At 42.1% G+C, this 19,359-nt stretch overlaps 2 protein-coding genes across 2 annotated transcripts in view; one reads left to right on the top strand and one right to left on the bottom strand.

Annotated features, from left to right (window-relative positions):
* Nucleotides 1-8,242, top strand: part of LOC126547112 (putative methyltransferase C9orf114) — a 45,800-nt gene extending 37,558 nt beyond the window's left edge. The window contains exons 7-9 of the mRNA XM_050194978.3: nt 4,095-4,248; nt 5,714-5,835; nt 8,054-8,242. Of these exons, the coding sequence (XP_050050935.1) occupies nt 4,095-4,248; nt 5,714-5,797 (238 nt within the window). The 3' untranslated portion in view covers nt 5,798-5,835; nt 8,054-8,242. The remainder of the gene's footprint in view (nt 1-4,094; nt 4,249-5,713; nt 5,836-8,053) is intronic.
* Nucleotides 4,565-18,286, bottom strand: LOC126547115 (endonuclease G, mitochondrial-like). Its single transcript, XM_050194981.3, has 4 exons — nt 17,097-18,286; nt 13,592-13,704; nt 12,249-12,429; nt 4,565-5,936 (listed from the first exon to the last, which is right to left on the bottom strand). Exons 1-4 carry the CDS (start codon nt 17,592-17,594, stop codon nt 5,847-5,849), a joined length of 882 nt encoding a protein of 293 aa, XP_050050938.1. The 5' UTR covers nt 17,595-18,286; the 3' UTR covers nt 4,565-5,846.
* Nucleotides 18,287-19,359: the final 1,073 nt, after the last annotated feature.

The following is a 19,359-nucleotide window of genomic DNA, read 5'->3' as shown; positions in this document are numbered from 1 at the left end:
CATGTTGCTCACCATACCGGTCGCATACTTGCTGGTGAGCTTCCTAGTTCTTTCCTCCATTGTGAACCAATGTTCTTCCTGTACAAATACCTGAAAACTCTCCCAGCTCATTTACTTTTTTCCATATTCCTCAGTTGCTCTTCATAATCAATTTTACTGTCAGCTTCTCTCACTTCAAAGCTTGTCCAGCCTATATCACCCTGTACAGCTTCATTTGCGGTTTTCCTGTGAGTGCCCAGTGCGAATCGTCCCACTGACCTTTGGTTGCCATTGAGTCCTGATTGTAGCCCTGATTTCAAGCAAACGGCCGCATTTCTAAATGCGAGTCCTGGAACCATTACACCTTTCCACATACCCCAGAGCACCTCGTACCTGTTGTATCCCCATAGCACTCTTTGCTTCATTGTGGCCGCATTTCTCCTCCCTTTTGCTGTTATCGTTTCTTCCTGTGTTTCCATATATCTGTTGCCTTCATTTATCCATATACCAAGGTATTTATATTCTTTTAACCGAGGTAATTTCTGGCCGTGAATTGATAGTCTGTTCACTGTTTTCATTGAATGCCATAACACCAGATTTTTTTAATGCTTTTCAAACCTAAATTCTCGCATTCCTCTTTGCAGATATTAGCCAGACGTTGCAAATCACTTTGCTTGTTAGCTAGGTACACAATGTCGTCTGCATAAAATAAACCTGGAAGCTGCTGCTCTACTACTGTACCCGTCTGTCTATATGAGAGATTAAACCCGATATTACTTCCTTCTAGTGCCCTCTCCATCCTCATTATGTACATCATAAACAGCAGTGGGGATAGAGGGCACCCCTGCCTCAGTCCCTTGTTGATATCAACTTTCTCCTCGCTCCTCGTCCCTTCCCATTCAACGCAAATGGTATTTTCTAGGTAAATCTCCCTCAAAAGCTGTATACAATCGTCATCCCTTCCCATTCAACGCAAATGGTATTTTCTAGGTAAGTCTCTCTCAAAAGCTGTACACAGTTGTCGCCCAAGCCTTCTCCTTCCAGAATATCCGACAAAGTGTTGTTGTCTACGTTGTCATATGCTCCTGTAATGTCTAAAAAGGCCACATATAACGGCCTTCTTTCTACTCTTGATATTTAAATACTCTGGGTAAGAACAAATAAGTTATCATCCAAATGCCTACCAATTCTGAAGCCATTCTGAAGTTTTACCAAAATGCCATTATTCTCTGCCCATGCTTGAGCTTTAATTTGATTGCCTGCATTGCTAACCTGTATATTACCGGCGTAATGGTCAATGGTTTATTCAAGTGAATTCTTTCTTCCCCCTTACCTTTATAAATTAAATTCATTCTACTCTTTTGCCAACTTTCTGGTATTCGTCTATCTTATGAACTTTTTTCTGCTGCTTTCACCAGAGCTTTCTTACTTTTTGGACCTAGTTCATTAATCAGCCTAACGGGAACCTTGTCTAGCCCTGTGGATGTGCGCTTCGGAATTTTCTCTTCGGCTTTCTTCCAGTTGAAATTTGTCAGCACCAACTCCTTTTCCATCTGGCTCTCTCTCATGACATTTTTTTCCTCAAGTACAACCTCATCATTGCCTTGGAAACATTCGGCTGTTATTTTTTGGATGTAATTTAATGCCACGTCCCCTTCCAGTTTGTTTCCATCTTCGTCTAGGATATGTTGTTGTATTGTTCCAGATTTCCTGCCTAATAAGTTTATGTAGTTCCAAAATATTCTAGATGTGGCCTTCTTTTTCTCACATATTTCTGACAACCAATATTCACTTTCACCTTTTATCTTTGCTTGTACCAGTATTTGAACCATAGATTTTTTCTCCTGGTATATTTACTACTTTCCGACTACTTCATCCTGTGACAATGCGCTTTTTTTGCCTGCCTGTGCTCTCTAGATGCTTTCTGTCATTCGGCGATCGCTTCTCGTATCTTCCTGTTCCACCAGCTTTTCGGTTTTTTTCTTCCTTTCTAACAAACACGTTCTTCCTCTTTCCGTATGTCTGTCGTTATTACACTTAGCTCGCCATATTCCCACGCTCTTCTTGGCCATTTGCCAAGTTTCTCCTCGATTCTTGTGACTATATTTGTTATTTGATCAGTGTTCAAATTTGGACTGGTAGTTTTGCACTCCTTGCTCTCTTTCCCAACTACATATCCCATTTTCAAAATGATGCGTTTATGGTCACTCCCTATGCTGCTATACCCTTCCTCATCAATGGCCATTTCTCTCAACTTATCATGAGTTCCTTCTGTAATCAGACAGTAATCAATGGTCGATTGCTGGTTTCCCCACTTCCCACATGGTCTGCCCGTCACATTTAGGCCTTGCGGGGGAGGCGAGTGCCATCTGGAGGTGTTGCAAGGAACTAGGTGCGCCGCTTCGTGGCCTCCAAGATATTCGTGCGCCAGCACACGCAAATAGCGGGTGCTGTGGCCGGTCTATTAATGGTAGAAACGCATGAGAGGAAGCTTGTTTGAGTTTTGGCATAACAGAATTATGTTTTCTTGTACCCTATATCAAAATTACAGTCCAACGCTATCATGTCTGTAAGTTGTACTTAGCGATTTTTCTGCATATTTTAGCTTGAGAAATTCAATTAATTCAGTAACTTCCTTGCGCCACATGGAGGCTTTGGGTATGGGTGGTTCGAAATTCTTTTTGCCAAAACGACGTCCGATGTGGGATGCTGGACGTCAAAATCCGTTGCGGGGCCCTTAACACTATCATGTTAAAATAATTCGTTAGGGCTACCCTTGGCCTTCATGTTGCAGCACTATATGTAGCGCATGGGCGTTGGCTCTCGTGGTGGCAGATCGAATGCAAACGGTGATTCCTGGCTATTGAATTTGTCATTCTGTCACTATTTGACAGACCCGAAGAGCTGGTGCAGCTGACGTTGTCACCAGAAGGTCCAGCGCGGTCACGAATCAGCTGAGTGTCTGCTCTTCACTGGTTTCGTTCGCCCAGCAGGCGAGACCGGCATGCCTTGTGCGCCTTCCCCGCAGGGCGATGAGCAAAACAAGAATAAGGTGGAAGCGGGAGCCAACGTTTCGACAAGTGTACTTGACAAGTCCACTTGTCGAATTGTTGGCTCCCGCTTTCACCTTGTTCTCGTTTTGCTCAAAGACGAGTCCACTTGTCAAAACGTTGGCTCCCGTATTTGAAGTAGTAGCTTAGCGCGAATAAAACCACAGACACAAGAAAGACAGACAAGGACAAGTGCTTTCCTTGTCTGTCTTTCTTGTGTCTGTGGTTTTATTCGCGCTAAGCTACTACTTGAAATATGGACGACCAACTAGCCCAACAGTCAACTAGTGCTTGTCCTTGTCTGTCTTTCTTGTGTCTGGTTTTATTCGCGCTAAGCTACTACTTCAAATATGGACGACCAACCAGCCCAACAGTCAACTCTTCTAGAATCCGTTGGCTCCCGCTTTCACCTTGTTCTCGTTTTGCTCATCGTCATAAATTTCCATGACGATGCGGGGGAACTAGGGCCTTCGCCCTATTTCCCATGCAGGGAACTCTTGTGACGCCACATGAAGAGGTTTGCTCGGCTGCTTCGTCAGGTTTCGGTTTCGTTTTTGCGGTTTTTTGCTTATATAAAATTATTTTCGAAATTGCAGAACAATTCTGTTATCATACGTGTGACAGGGGGCTCTCGGGAACCTAAACATTCCGTTACCTTGACATGGTCAAAAAATCGCCGGAGTTGCCCTTTAAGTGTGCACACCTGTTGGAGGGTAAGAATAATGGTGACTATAGTATTGAGTGAAAGGTTTCATTTGACTGCTATCTAATATTTGTTCTCTTTCAAATGGCTACACTTGAATTGAACTCTGCGACCTTCAAGAACTCGTCAGTCACAGCTTCAGCATACACATATTTTGGTTGAAAGATCTTATACTAGCCCCAAATTTTTTGCGAAATTTTTTACCTAAAGCTGCATGCTATAGCTTGCAAATTTTTTTCGGCTTGCCAACTATGGTTTTTCTTTTCTTTGTTCTAGTTATTATCTGCCATTATTCCTTTGCAAACATTGTGTTGCTATAATGCATTCAAATAATGGTAGGCATTTTTTTTTCCCCATTGCAGATTTGAACATGCACTTGTTGTGTTTGGAGGTCTCAAGGGCCTGGAGGCAGCTCTTGAAGTGGATGAAGCTCTGGATGTTGAAGACCCTGAATATTTATTCAACTACTACCTCAACACCTGCCCTAACCAAGGATCGAGAACAATTAGGACAGAGGTATGCAAATGATGAGGTATTAGTATTATTAAGGACAAATAAATCCCAAATGGGAAAGCCAAATCCAAGGAACATATCAGAATATTGTGCTTGATGTTGGGGACATGTTGGTGTGCTTATTTAGAATAGTGATCTTATAGACAAAAATTAATTGCACCATTATATGAAACTCGTGCATTATGTTCATGTTTGAACTTTGCTGTTGGCATTTTATTTGCACTTGTGGCAGTGAATTCTGACTTGAAATAATTGGTAACCCTACCGTAATGGGCGTACATGTTTGCCAGTGTAGTTGTACTCATTAGGCATAAAAGCATTTGGCACAAGATACATTTATTAAATAAGTACATTTCGAGCTGTATGCCTCTGCTTAAATATGCAACCACAGTCAAACCTCAATATAACAAGGGTGTACTTGCAGTGAAGGACTTAGTTAATTTGAGGTTTTCAAGTTTCAGCCGTATTAAAAAAATAATTTCACAAATTCCCAGGACATTTCTGGTGAATAGTATCTTGTAAGAACTTATGAAAAAAAAAATCATAAGATGCTTGGGCCATAATAGTGTGGTTATGAGTGCCAGCGTGTGCAGTGCTGATGCTTTAACAAAAGTTAAATTGGAATCACTAGATTACTTCGTTAAATTGCAAAAAAAGAAAAATAAATAAATAAAAAGTAGAACATTCCCTGTAAAATTAAGATTGGGAAATGAAATTTTAAGAAATGTCAGTTTTGCCAGAAAGGCAGAGCATTGGTGGTGATAGCAAAGAGACAACTACGCAAGGTGAGGTTCATAGTTTTATCGGCGTCACGTGCGTTCTGGCAAATGTGATCAGATGTCACTCGATGACCATGAAAACTCGCTATCACAATGCGAGTGAATTCTTTGCACAGTGTCTTGGAAGCTTGAGGTTAAGTGACCACCAGCACTTGACGTGCGGGAACAAATGAGCATCAAGACACCTATCATCTTGGTTCGTTGTTTTCACTTGCTGCAGATTACCTCCAAGATACGGCGCGCGACTTGCGTATGGACGGCCATGCGCAGCCATGGCAACAGTATAGGGGGAGAGGGCAGATGGGCGTGTATATCCTAGACCTCCCTTTGTACTGAAAGAATAGTCAGCGCTGGTGTTTCTTCAAGCGCTCCAAGCCACAGCGTCCGCAAGTTGTTTACCAACGTGACAAAAAGCACAGCAGTGTTTCCTGCATGTTGCATCCCTGCATGCACTTCAACAGCGTTTTTACTGTTCACACGAAGGATGCTTGCAAATAACTTTTGGCTTGGCGAACATTTTTATAGTTTTTCACTATAAGGCTCCAAGTACATGCTTAAAATGGGCGAAAACTAAGATTGGGAAATAAGAATAGCTTGTTAAATCAAGGTTTGACTGTGTCAGTGATTTGCAACTTGTTGCAGTGTGGTGATACAAGTACAATTAATAATGCTTGTGTTTCTTGTGGCAGGAGGCCATCCTCATCTCACTCTCCGCTTTACGACCCAAGATTGTGGCTGCACAAAGTTGTGACAGCGCTGTGGATTCCTCCTGAGGCAGCAGTCGTTTGGTGGTGCACTTTCCATGATCTAGGCATGTGCAAATTATTTCCTGTTGATGCGACGAAACTTGTTTCTGTCAATCTTGTCAAAAAGCAGCAGCCCTGCTGCCCTCTCAATGGTGTCTATAGGAACCTGAAAAATTGGATAAAAAAATCAGAATGCTTGCTTATGTAGTGAAGGGCCATGAGTAAGATCAGTTTCTATCCATGTGTTGATAAGACTAACAAAAAAGGGTTGTAAATACACAGCATATAATTTGTTTGTTAGGTGCTTACAGGCAGCATCTTGATGCAATGTTAGTAAAATCATCCACACTCATGCTTGCTTTGCTTGACTGCTAAATAATTAAACACCCCATCAAAAAAAGTAAAGGCCAGTTGTCAACTACAGCTGATAGGCCTTTACTTAAGGCAAAATTGCAGCAAAAGCTTGAAACTGAATTTGCTGTGTCTATTTGTCCTTTCTGTTACACTGACAACGCCAGCCATCATAGTCTGGTTATCTTCACGTGCCACTGGGATTCAAACTCATTGGCAGGATTTTCTGCAACACAGACTATAACAGTGGTAGCATTTGTGCATATACATTTCAAAGGCCACAACAGGCAAGACTGTAGTGGATAAGGACAATATGTGCATTGCAAAGTTGTTGTTCCAGATTTGACTCGTATTACATTGTGTAAATGAATTCAGAGCTGCAGGAATAGCCGAAATCTGCCGCTTTTTTTTGTGTGTGTGATAAAATGTCAATTCTGTGCTTAATTTAATGAAAAATTGTGCAATGCCTGTCACACTCAAAAAACACAAAGCTTTCAGTGCAATTGGGACCAAATCTGGTGGTACTTTACGCTGATACAGTCGATTTCCGTTAATTAGACCATGCCAGGACCAACGAAATTGATCTAATTATCCGGCGGGTCAAATTAGATGCAGAAAAAAATGCCAAAACATACCACCTATTAGTTTGGCAGCATTTGACTGAGTCTAACATGCCCCTGAATTAAACGCACTCCCACTTTCTATGTGTCCGTAGTAGAAAACTATGTAGAAATGACATCAATGTTCCTAAACAAAGTATAAATCTAATGTGTGCCTGATTTTTTAGCAAGAAAAATGAGGAAGGTTCTAATGTGTTGAGCAGTGGCAGCCAGTTTCCTAAAGTAAGCCTCGCTGCAGTGCACTTGTGTTTGCAGCAATGCGTACGAACCCTGCAAAGGCGGTTTTGGTTTCGCATCTGATTGCACCTTGCAGGCAAATTCTAGCTCAATTTCCTTGAAAAAAAAAAAGGGCACGTATTAAAATCAGTTAAACACTGTAACTAAACATTGCGAATTACGTTTATTACTTAAGAATCTTCCTACACTCTTAAATAAATATACACCCTTTGGGGTGTATATTTGCCACAGAACAATAATCGTCATCTGTCTTGCTTGAGTTTCTTTTCTTGAAAATGCTGCGCTCGCTACTTTCCTGTCGCGAATGCTCTGTCATGCTGTTAACGCGCATGCCGTTCGTGACTTGGAGGTACCGGGCTCACAGCGTTAAAGAAAGGAAATGCGGACAAGACAGATGACGATTATTGTTGTGTGGCAAGATATGACCCAAAAGGGTGTAGGGCAGGCGTAGGGTTTCAACAGGAAATGACATGTGTTCAACACACCCACTGTCCCCTAAGCTTTGCCGAGATGAACGCTGCCACTAATGGGGTCACCATAGAGGCAGGGTGCATGCGTGCTAACTGGTGAAGTTCAACTTATCTGGCAAAGGCCAATTTTAGGATTGAAATAACTGAAGTTTGGGCCCGTAGAAATGCATGAATGCTGGCAGAGACCTTCAGTCGGGATCGAATTAACAGAAGTCTACTGGAGTAACTTATCAGATGCAGCATTCAAAACTCCTGCGAGCTTTCAGCCACCTGGCAATGCGCCAAACAGGCTTCAGGGCCAATTCGCCATTCATGGCCTCTAATATCGGGTGGACCACACAGACTTTAGGAATCGTGCATCGAACATCCCAGAGGCCATGCAGCAGCTGCTTTACTTTGGCACTCTAGTACTGCTGACTCCCACATTCTGTGTGCACAACACATTGCACTTTAGTTAGCTGTCGTGTACTAGTTAATGCTGAAGTAAAATGTAAGCAGCAGTGTATGTGGCTTAACAGTACATGCTGTGCAGTGTAACCACAACCTGCGATAGACTGCTGCTCTTAAGTTCTTAACAATTGCTTGGTTTATTGCACTTCTTGCAGGTGCTGCTACAGTTCTGCAAACAACTGATTTTGTACACTGCATAAAGAAATTGATTCTTCTGTAATTTAGAAGTGTCTGCTCTTGCCCATTGTATGAAATCTGAAGGCTGCAGTGCCCTGCCGGCACGTTCACGAAACGGTGATAATCTGATTGCTTTATACTTGGAGAATAAATTGACATTTTATTTACTTTTGTCGCAGTCAGCAGCAGGCTGATGCATTGGCGTCGGATTACCTGGCGTTAACTATGCCCGCTCCCCGGTGAGCAATGTTGGCTGTGAGGTTCAGACATATATAACTAAGTATTTTTGGCTTCCATTTAACTTTGTTATGTCACAGTTTTACTGCATTACTTTTGCACTCACGATGTGCAGTGAAGAGAAATAGTAAAGGTTGGTGCAGACGGATGCCAGAAAACAATAAGATGCAAGTGTTTTGTTTTCTACCACAGTTTGGACATGTGGTTCCTGTAAGAGGCTTTATGCAAACATTCTTTGCATCTATAAAAAAATCTGGGTTTTATTGTGAAGCTGCTGCAGTAAGCTATACAGTTTTTTTTTTTACTAACTTAGTTACAGAGTGGCTGTCAGTGGTTGGCACTACACTGCTGAAACACTGATTTTCTTTGAAAGCAATATAGCATAGCCAACTAAGTGCATTCAGCACTTCTCTAAGCTGTCGTAAGCAGAGGACAAGCTCAGTTCACCTGGGCTTGTTGGAAGATACAGACTCAGAAAATGTGAGCAATAAATAAGTGAGTAAGAAAACAGATGCATAAATACACTTTTTAGGTTGTAGTCGCTCCTAAATTCGTAATTGCCTAACCAGACAGGTAATTCTGTTAAAATGTTTAGCTTCGAATCTGTACATCATCAACTATGTCAGCTGAGAAAATGAAGGCACTGAATTGGCTGAACCAATGCTTTGGGCAAGGCAATGAATTTATTCACAAATATAACGAGACATGCTGCAGTGGCTCGGTGGCTATGGTATCCTGCTGCTGATCACATGGCTATGGTATCCTGCTGCTGATCACAAAGTCGCAGGTTTGATTCCCAGCTGCCATGGTCACATTCTGATAGAGGTGGAATGCAAGAACGCTTCTGTTTCATGCTTTCAATGCATGTTAAAGAACTCCAGGTGGTCAAAATTGACCCTCAGTCACCCACTAGTATGTCTCTCAGCCCATGGGTTGCTTTGGGACATGAACCCTTGTGTACGTAGTGCATGAAAGCATGCAGTACCAACTTGGCCAGGCCACTACCCATAATATAATTTTATTTTTTATATTGACTAAAGGTGAGGAAAATGATAACAGGCTTTTGTTATAAGTGCACATGTGAATAATGGGAATCAGGCTATTGAAGTGGAACTTGATTGAAAACCGGAGGAGGAGGAGGAAAGAATTTTTTTATTCTGCGCATACAATTTTTTTCACTCCAGAACAAAACCATAAAGAAAAAAAAACAATGGTTTGTTTGCCTTTCATCTAAGCTTTTCATCTATGCTGTGCCAGCACTTGTCGCTCAACCACACAGCAGGGTGGCCAAACTTTATTTCCTGCGCGAGCAGACGATAGCTAGCTTCTTCCGGAAGCAGGTAATTCTTATTGAAATTTGAAAGCAGTTTTTCGCTTACTTCCACCCATTTATTAAACTGTGGCAATAGGAGCAGGAGGAGGAAAGAAAGAAGGCAGAACCAGAAATGCGTCTTGTTGGCTACCTTACACTGGGGGACGGGAAAGATCAGCTTGAGGAACGGGGGGGAATGGGGACGTGATGAGTTCGTGCATGTGTGCGGAGGGCCTTACCAAATCAAAGGCATTCACACAGGCCAGTCATTAAGTGTACTGCGTCAATAAATATACATAGTAACAATAGGAAGAAGCGAACTGATCCAAACACCCGTCTTGATTGATGTCAGCTAATAGCCAATAGCAGTCATCTATGGGAATTTTGCACATGGCAACATATGCAAGCAGCCGACAGCTTTGAAGCGGGTGAGAAGGAGGCCTCATTTGAAAAGAATTTTGACTTCGCGCTCTGCTTGTGATCTCCATGTGCCACGCACGACCGCAAAATTTGGCCGAAATGTTCACAGCTGCGTATGCTATCCGCCGACTGCGTTTTATCACCAATCCCGAGGGGTGGTTCAGGACCCCTTCAAACTTAAAGAAAGTGTCTTAATGCAGACGCTCAATTACTACTCTCTGCAAATGACCTCTTCTGAGCTGGTGCACCAGCTTTGTATATGAGTAACTGGAAAGCACAATCATGGAGCTACAGTTGAACCTTGATATAACGAACACGGATATAACAAAGTAAATAAACATTGTCTCATTGCTATTACAGTGTAACATATATGTATCTAACGAATCTCAGATATAACGAAGCTATTTTTGTGTCAGATGAGACTTTGTTATAACGAGGTCCAATTGTACGTTCATCGTGCACGGCATATGGCCGTCCCACGTCACATGAAAGTGGTGGTAAATGTAATGTGCACAAATGCTTATTCCCATTCTATGCAATGTGTTATCACAGCACAGGTCACAGCTTTAATCTGATGCAAAGTTTGTGTTTATGCACTATACCGTTCATGAGTCAGGCAGGTGTAGACTGCTTAGCGTGATTCTGGCATGTCTGTGTATGGGTTTATAGCCAAACTGCCACTTAACACCATAATTTTGTGGGCCATATTGAGGGCATGTAGGAAATAAATGAAAATATAGTACACCGTGTGCGACAAAAGCAAAACGTCTCGACACATGCGCTGTGCCAGTAGTGTGCAGTTTTGCTGTTGATCTGTATAGTCTGTGCAACACATTTTCACCATCGAAACGAGCCCAAACTACCGCTTCTGTACCTCACTTGGTGTGCTGCATTTGCAGGAACTTTTGGCAAATTTCTGAGTCACTTACACAAATGCAACGGCAGCCACAGGCACCACATGACCATTGCAGATTTGATAGCAGTACTGTTATGACAGGCAAAATAGGGGAGTCGTCGTAAATCCACAGCTTTTTTTAAAGCGATAAAAAAAAAATTACATAAAGACATAAACGAAACATGGGCCCATGAACCACTACTTAAAAGAAACCAGCTGAAAAAGTATCTTATAAATTAATAGTCAGAATTGTGAAAAAAAAAAAAGTGCGCAGTGCTAAACATTTCTATTGCTTTCAAGGCTTTGCCTTGACCAGGCATGTCTGCAACATGCCTGCTATATGTAGTGTTCATGTGAAATGCTTTTAATTCTTCATGTATGTTTAATTCAACTCTGACAAGGCATACAACATTTAATTTTTTCTTAACAGATGTTCTTGAACATTAAATTTAAAAAAAGTGTTTGGCTGGCTGATTAACTACATTAACTTTTTAATAATTCATTAGGGACCTGTGTTGAAATTGCAGAACAAAGTCAGGCATAGTGAAGTTATGTTCATTTAGTGAAAATCCTGAGAACAGCACCAAGTTGAAAAAAGTTTGCTTTGCACACTGCAGGAAAAAATTAAGTAAAACACCAGCGCATTTCGTTGCATACATTTTGAAAATGGTTATCTTGAACCTGTTGCTATTCTGAAGATTGCTTCTAAGTTTGTACAACTGCTTCTGACTGACTTCATTTCCACAACTGCCACATGTGCCCTAACACAAATTATTGATAACATAATTAGTGGAGTTTGTTAACTGGCTAACTGACTATTGCAATATGTCATGCAAGTAATGTCAGTCTCTTCAAGAAGTCCACTTCATGAGCTGGGATTATTTTTAATATTTTGTAAAATAAAGTAAAAAGTGAAGTTGCATGTGTGAAGATTTGCAAGAGTTTCTGATGCTGCTGAACGTGGTTTAGGACTGGCCAGGATGAGATGTTTGTGATATAAGCTTTGTGTTCGTGATCTAAGCATTGCAGAAGATCCTTGGGAGATACAGGCATGGTGACATAGTATTGTCTGGGCTAGAACATTGAAAAGCAAAAAATAGTATATTGGCGACCACATCGCATACCATGCAAAATCTGAACTGGATTAGTTCGTAAAAAAAAAATGTATTTGGGGCTGTCCTGATGCTTATGACCTAGGGCACACATAAACAGTTCCTTCTAGTGGATTTTGGCAGTAAACATTACGTTGGAGGCACACATATAGATAGCACATGTTTGACATGTAAGAAATAAGGAGCCTAGAGCTTACCAAAAACGACCGAAGTTGCGTGTCATCGGGTATAACAGAATTGGGCATGACGTATGCTTCCAAGTCAAATTCTGCATTTTCTGTTTCTGCTACAACAACTTTGAAGAAATGTGTTGGCACAGCTACGTGGTTGGCACCAATGACTTGATACTTGACATACTTCTTTCCATCATTCTCAGTCCTGTAAAAAGTGCAAATAGTTGTGGTTTATTGAACGGTTGCATTAAGATTTCACAGATGTAAAAATAGACAAAGATGTTTGCTTACGCTACAAGATTTGAAAAAGCATGTTATTCAACTGGCAGGATGCACATAACATGATAATATGACTATACAGCCACACTTTGAGAGTGTAAATGGAATTTACGTATCAGCCAGGGTTTATGAAAAAAAATCTCGTAGCACTGAACATTTCTGCAAACTTCACAAAGACACTACCTCATTAAGTCAATGTAGAATGAGGTGGTAATGCTAAATGGAGTTCATCGTTCTAGTTTTGCCACTCCTTAAGGTGTTTTCTAAATCAATATATTACACATTACTACCATATGTTTCAACTTTCACGTGTTTTTTTATTAAACATAAAATGCTGCTTTGCCCCACTGCAAGCAGTTTTAGAGAATAAATTTATCATTCCATGCAAGCAGCTGGAGTCCAGAAAGTTGCTAGAATCTAAAGACAGTAAACAAACTGCACAACAGCGTGCTCAGTTTAGAGTAAATTAAAAATTCAGTGATGTCTTGAGAAATCCAAGAATTATGCTGATTCTCCTCACATCAATGAACTCAAAATTCTGCCCATAGCAGTTTGAATCACTTTCTAAACAAGTCAGCTTTTATGAAGAAAAGTGTTTGATGCTGCAAACCATTATCACACTACCACAGATACTAACCACTTATGTGCCATGTGACTGATGCAGTCTCAAATGGCAGCACTTGTTTAATAATTGTTGAGGAATGAGAAAGTAGGCTACATCAGGGCACCACTGAACAGCATGCAAAAATGGACACAGGTGACATTGGCTGCAAATTTGTCGTAAAATTGATATTGGGTAGGGAACACGATCGCTTTGATGCAGCTATTCATCAGTGCACAGACCTGACAGTGCCAGACTAGCATGGCAACATGTGATGACTAGATGTAGTGATGACAGGTGAAGGCACTAACTGAGGCAAAAGTACTAGCTGAAGCATGGATATGAATGGGAGATTTGGAATGCAGTAGTTATTGTCGTAGCAACGAAATAAAGAAGCCTGTCATAATTACACATGCTCTGGAATCAAGAAAAAGATGTGTTTGTTTGGCAAATGGCATGCCATCACAGAAAAGATATGCAGCAGTACCTTGGCAAGTAGAGAGGGCCAGTGCACACATAGACATTCTTGTAGCGCTTTGTCAGGCCTCGGACATGTTTCTCTAGTCTGTTCCAGGAGTCTCTGTTGAATCCTTTGCCAACCTAATGCAGAAAATGTCCGTTAAAAGCTGGTTTTAAGTTCTCGTTTTGCAATGCCTGCAGAGTTCACGCAGCAGTGGCTTAGAGAGGTACTGTACATGAACCAACTTGATATGATGCAGCTTTTCGTGCCGCCGTTGGACCACTATAAGCTTCAGCTGCACGTGTAGAATGCTGCTTATTAGTCGTGCACCCTCTAGACAAGCTTGCATACTGCCTTGAGCGGCAAGTGGGTGCAACACTGGAGTTGCTGGAGAGTTAAGCATCACTGCAGGTGACACTAAATATGCAAAAAACTAACTGCTGATGCCAGCGGGCTTGGGCAACATGTGAAAACTTACAATATTCAGATTAACAAGCTTTTATGAATGAAGGAAAAAACGAAGAGCATATAGTGCAGCCATAGTTTTCAAGATGCATAATATAGCTTTCATAAGCAATTTGCTTCACACAGTAAGCATGAGATAGAAAAAAAACCAGAGACGAAGGCCCAGGATGTAATTGAAATAATGGACAAATTAATATCAGCAAACAATACAGCAGAGCAAAATAGAACATTGTGGCTTGTTTAGAGGAAGCACTGAGCTCGGACTCTATATAGTTAACAGGTCTCATTTGCAGGCCAGAGAGTGAAACATATTTCAATACAATTCTGGCACTTATGCTCAATTGACAAGCAACTTGCTGCAGTTTTCAGTGGGTTTATGTGAAATGCTTTTTTAATCTCCCCGGCAACTTAAGGTCTGGCAACAAAATCATCCCAAGCTTTTGTATACTGCCAACATAAATTTATATAGATATAGTAAAAAAATTAAAAGGATTATGCACGATTACTTTAAATTGCCATGCACAGTGATGAGTAGTGGGTAAGTGCAAAGACACAGCATAACTTATTTTGACTTGCCAAATACCAGGTGTTTCTGTGAAGACTGCCAAAAATTTTGATGCGAAAGCATCAAATGGCCCATTGAGAAAATGCCGGTGGAACCTAGCAGCGAAATGGCACCTAAATTCCCACTGGCTGCATCGCCACGTCACGAGCGCACTTTGATGGAGCAGAACGGGTGAATCGGAACATTTGCTGCCATCTTAGCACGCCAGGTGTTGCATAAGGGGAGAGGGCATGTCCCAAAGCCACGTCACCCTCGCTCTCACTTTCGGAAGCTTGCACGCAGACCTTATTTCTCACTCCCATTGGGATTAGCTGCTGCACGTGCCTGCCGGCTTAGTGGCTGCTGCTTCTTCCTTGGTCTCTCGTCGTGCAGGACGTGGGTTCTTCGCTGGATTACTTGAAGAGGTTAATGCTACTTGCAAGAAGAATTGAAAGGTTAATTGACTAATTTACAAAAACTCACAAATTATATTTTAACAAATTTGCAGCACATATTGAAGTGTATATAATTGTAGCCACTTGAATCCTGAAGATGATACTCAGTGTAAGATATGCTGCATCAAATTTGGTGTCAAAATGCATAGTTGTTCCACTTACACTTTTATCAAAACAGTATTTTATGCATTGAAGCACAAAAATAATGAACACCAATGTATTTCGTTGCACATCTTGGAAATAAAAAATTTGGAGGACGCTTAAGCTTCGTCTTTGAGAGTGGAACGCGATAGCATTTAAAGATCCCCCCCTCCCGACTGCTTCTCACGCTTCCTGGCAACTGGAGCATATGTGACCGTAATGTTTACCGGGAAACACTGGCCGCGAACACTATGCACAAAGGTGAGCATTGTGGTTGAAACACGGCTTCTTGCGTGGGCCGCAATGCGGCGGAGGCGAGTGGCAGCTGGAGGTATTGCAAGGAACCGGGCGTGCCGCTCCGTGGCCCCCAAGACGCCCATAGCACCGGCGCGCGCACCTGGCGGATGCCGCAGCCGGTTTGTGTGTGTGAAAGGGTTTCTTTGAGTTTTCGCGTATATGTTTTCTCGTATAGTCAAATTACAATCGGAGAGCTATCATTTCAGTAGGTTGTGTGTAAGTTGTAGTTAACGATTTTTCCATGTATTTTAGCTCGAGAAGTTCAATTAGTTCACTAAATTCTTTGCATCACATGGAGGGCCTGGGTATAGGTGATTCGAAAATCTTTTTGCCTAATGACGCCGGATTTTCTGTGACATGGGCTCCTTAACGCTATCGCCTTGATATCTTGAAATCAGCGTCATCCTCAGATTTGATTCCAAGTGATTATGTCTTGCAAACTCACTGACTACAATTTGTAAATTTGCAATGTTTGCCACAGAGTAATTATATAAAAACTTAATGAAATGTCGTCAATTAGTGAATTATGCATTTTGATTTCTCGTGCAATTATTGTCTGCCTTTTAGAGTAATATAGCTCAAGGACTAGAATTGTGCTATCTGCCACCGGCAATATTTAACAAATTTTGGCAGTCTTCGCAAAAATGTTTGGCATTTTCCGCGTCTTCTCATGCACATTTTTGTGCTCATGTGAGTGAACTTCAGAGCAGTGGCCAATAAAATATGTACAAGTTTCACTGCCGTTGATAGCACACTGTGGAGAATAGCACTCGCATGAAACAAAGGAAAAGCACATACCCTTCATTCAGTTTCATGTGCCATGTATAATTTGTCAATTTTTTTTGTTTGTAAATATGTGCACCTATGAGATCAATACTGCAAGGCTTTCTTTTCTCTCTTGAGGCTTGCTCTATTCATATCCTTAATAAACCATGTGCAAGTGACACACACTACAGAATTCCATAACGTCGTCAATACATCGAAAAGAGCAAGGCTGCTGCCTTTGATAAACAGTTTCCATATTTACAAAAAGATACTGGTGTAAATACTCACACCTTTCTGCACGTCCCAGCTGGTGTGGGCGTACAAAGGCTAATTGATAACTCGGAAATCTTTCAAGTACAGACACCAAATAACGTAAAAGATAAATCGTTGACGGCAGAAACTGAAAGGGGGGAAATTCGCAAGTATAACAAATTCTGGGGTTTTACGTGCCAAAACCACGATATGATGATGAGGGACGCCATAGTGATGCACTCCCGAGTTTGACCACCTGGGGTTCTTTAACGTGCACCCAGTGCATGGGTGTTCTTGCATTTCGCCCCCATCGAGGTGCGGCCGCCGTGGCCGGGATTCGATTTCTCAACCTCGGGCTTAGCAGCGCAACATCAAAGCCACTACGCCACCACGGCGGGTTTAAGCGATGATAGAGTTCGAGCATGTGTTTCAACACCACAAAGATTATGCCCACACAAATTTGCGCTACATTTCTCTGTAATGTTAAAAGAAGATTGTTTTCAGTGGATGCACTTACGCATGCGGTATCATTTCACATACTTTCAGTATATTAAAAATTTTGATTACTTAAAGATTGATTATTTTTAACAAGTCGCCGAGAGGTCCAACTAACCTGGGGTGCCATATTACTGAGCAGAAAGGTTTGATCCACGTCGCTCTGACACTGCCGGTGGTTGCCGGCGGCCGCCAAGTGGCCGCGGTCAAAGCCACTCTTGTGGTAGTCGGAGTTCAGGGACCGAAAGTACGGGTGTATTTGGAGGTCTTCGTGAAATTCGCACTTGGACCTGTCTACTTTGTCGTTCTTCGACAGTTTCTCCTTCGTTAGGTGCTCAAAGACCCAGTGCGCAGTTCTATTCCTGCGGTCGTAAGAGAGGACATAGTCGTCTAGAAAGCGGATGGAATCGGTGCCAGGAAAGCCGAAACGCATGATCTGCGTTTGGCGGCTTGCGTCTTCAACAGGTTCGATAGGTACGGTGGTAGGGGGCCTCGGCAAAAGCGTGGCAGCGTGCACCTGACCTTTGGCCGAAAAGTGGTCGTACGCGCGGCAGCTGCCCCAGCCCGCAACCGCCGCGGCGAGGAGTTGAACCCCTCGATGACTTAGTGAAGTCATAGTCAACGGAAAATAAGTTCGGTGTAGCGCTTATTCACTGAGTGCCCGTAGTAACAGCAGCATAAACAAACGCAGACGACAAAGCGAGCGAGCAGCAGCAATAGTTTGGCGTCCTCAATGTTGCCAAAGGAGCATTGGTAATCGGCTGTCTTAATGTGTTCTGCGTTTTTTTTTTTTTTTTTGATAGTGCGGCTTATGTTCGGTGGCAGAATGGCACAGCCTGCAGTAAGCAGTCGATTCTAACAATTTTAAGGGGAGCTTATATTGCAACAGTTTACTGCCATGTCTACAGGAACAGGTCCGCTAGTACTACAGGTTTTCCCGCTCAATTTAATCCAAGCGCCACTCAATTTAATCCAAACGCCACTCAATTTAATCCAAACGCCAGCCGAAATAATCCAAACGCCAGTGAATTTAATCCAGGCGCAACGGAATTCAAGAACCTCTGGATTTCAACACTTCTGAAAATTTGCGAACATATTGGGAGTTAACACCTTGAACATGAAAGAGCGGGGAGATAGACCAGTAGCTATCCTGCCACGGGACTAACGACAACTTTTGGAGGTTTTGAAGCGAAAAGTTTCACTACGCTAGTCAACACCATGCATCACGCGAGCCGGCGTATGTCTGAATTGGCTCCGTAAGCATGTTCGGAGTCGAATTGGCTCCGTAAGCGTGTTCGGAGTCGGCGCAGGTGGCCACTGCCGCGCGCTATGCGTCATCGTTTGACGTTCGCCGCAAGCGCGTGTTAATCTCGGAGGCCGACTATATAACCGCTTGCCAGAGAATAGGCGTGCGCATTCAACATGGAAGGAGAAGAGAGTGATAGTACCGATACAGAGAGCTGTGTTTATGGCTGTACAGAAATCGCAGGACACTGTGCCCAACGATGATGAATAAAGAAGTTTAATAATCCTGCATAACTTATGGTACATATATCATTGATAAGCAATTTGCATAACTACACATAGCACACGTGTAGCATAACCATAAGCTAACCAAAGCATAACAAATAAGTGAAACCGTAAGCATAACCATAGGCTAAATCATAAAGCATAATCATAAGCTAAACCGTAAGCATATTCATAACTTAAACCATAAGCATATCCATAAGTAAAACCGTAAGCATAACCATAGGCTAAATCATAAAGCATGACCATAAGCTAAACCGTAAGCATAACCATAGGCTAAATCTTAAAGCATAACCATAAGCTAAACCATAAGCATCACCGAACCTTTTCGATTCGAGATGTCCAGGCTTAACCTTAGCTAAGCCCCAGCCAATTTTCTTATTTTCTACTTCGTTATGAGAACGACACAGAAGATGAACATGCTCCAAATTAATTGAGAGGCTGGACTAGTTTTGAAGTGAGGGAAGCTCGCAGTAAAATTGAGTATGAAGAACGGCTGAGGAATATGGAAGAAAGTGAATGGGCGGGGAGAGTGTTCAGGTATCTGTACAAGAAAAACATTGATTCACAGTGGAGGAAAAGAACTAGGAAGCTTACCAGCAAGTATGCGGCCTCTAGGGTGGGCAACACTTCAACAAAGGTCAAGCGGAAAGTCAGAGAGGCTGAATTAATCTCATGGGTGACGGCAATGGAAAAGAAACCTGCCATGAGTAACTACTTAAGAGGACAAAACGAAATCAGGAAAGAAACCATTTATGATAACTCAAAAGGAAGCTCATTACTTTTCGAAGCGAGATCGGGATGCCTTAGAACACGCACCTATAAGGCGAGATATAAGAAGGAAGAAGGAGCAT

This window comes from Dermacentor andersoni, chromosome 1 (assembly GCF_023375885.2).
Source record: "Dermacentor andersoni chromosome 1, qqDerAnde1_hic_scaffold, whole genome shotgun sequence".
NCBI lineage: Eukaryota > Metazoa > Arthropoda > Arachnida > Ixodida > Ixodidae > Dermacentor > Dermacentor andersoni.
This window is presented reverse-complemented; position numbering and strand designations above follow the sequence as displayed.

Bases quoted from the DNA above. Each gene is read 5' to 3' on its own strand.
- LOC126547115 (XM_050194981.3), bottom strand. From the start codon at position 17,594: ATGACTTCACTAAGTCATCGAGGGGTTCAACTCCTCGCCGCGGCGGTT. The intron at 13,705-17,096 runs GTTAGTTGGACC...TTTCTGCATTAG, and splicing joins TCAGTAATATGGCACCCCAG to GTTGGCAAAGGATTCAACAG. The intron at 5,937-12,248 runs GTAAGCTCTAGG...CCAATTTTTCAG, and splicing joins CGCAACTTCGGTCGTTTTTG to GTTCCTATAGACACCATTGA.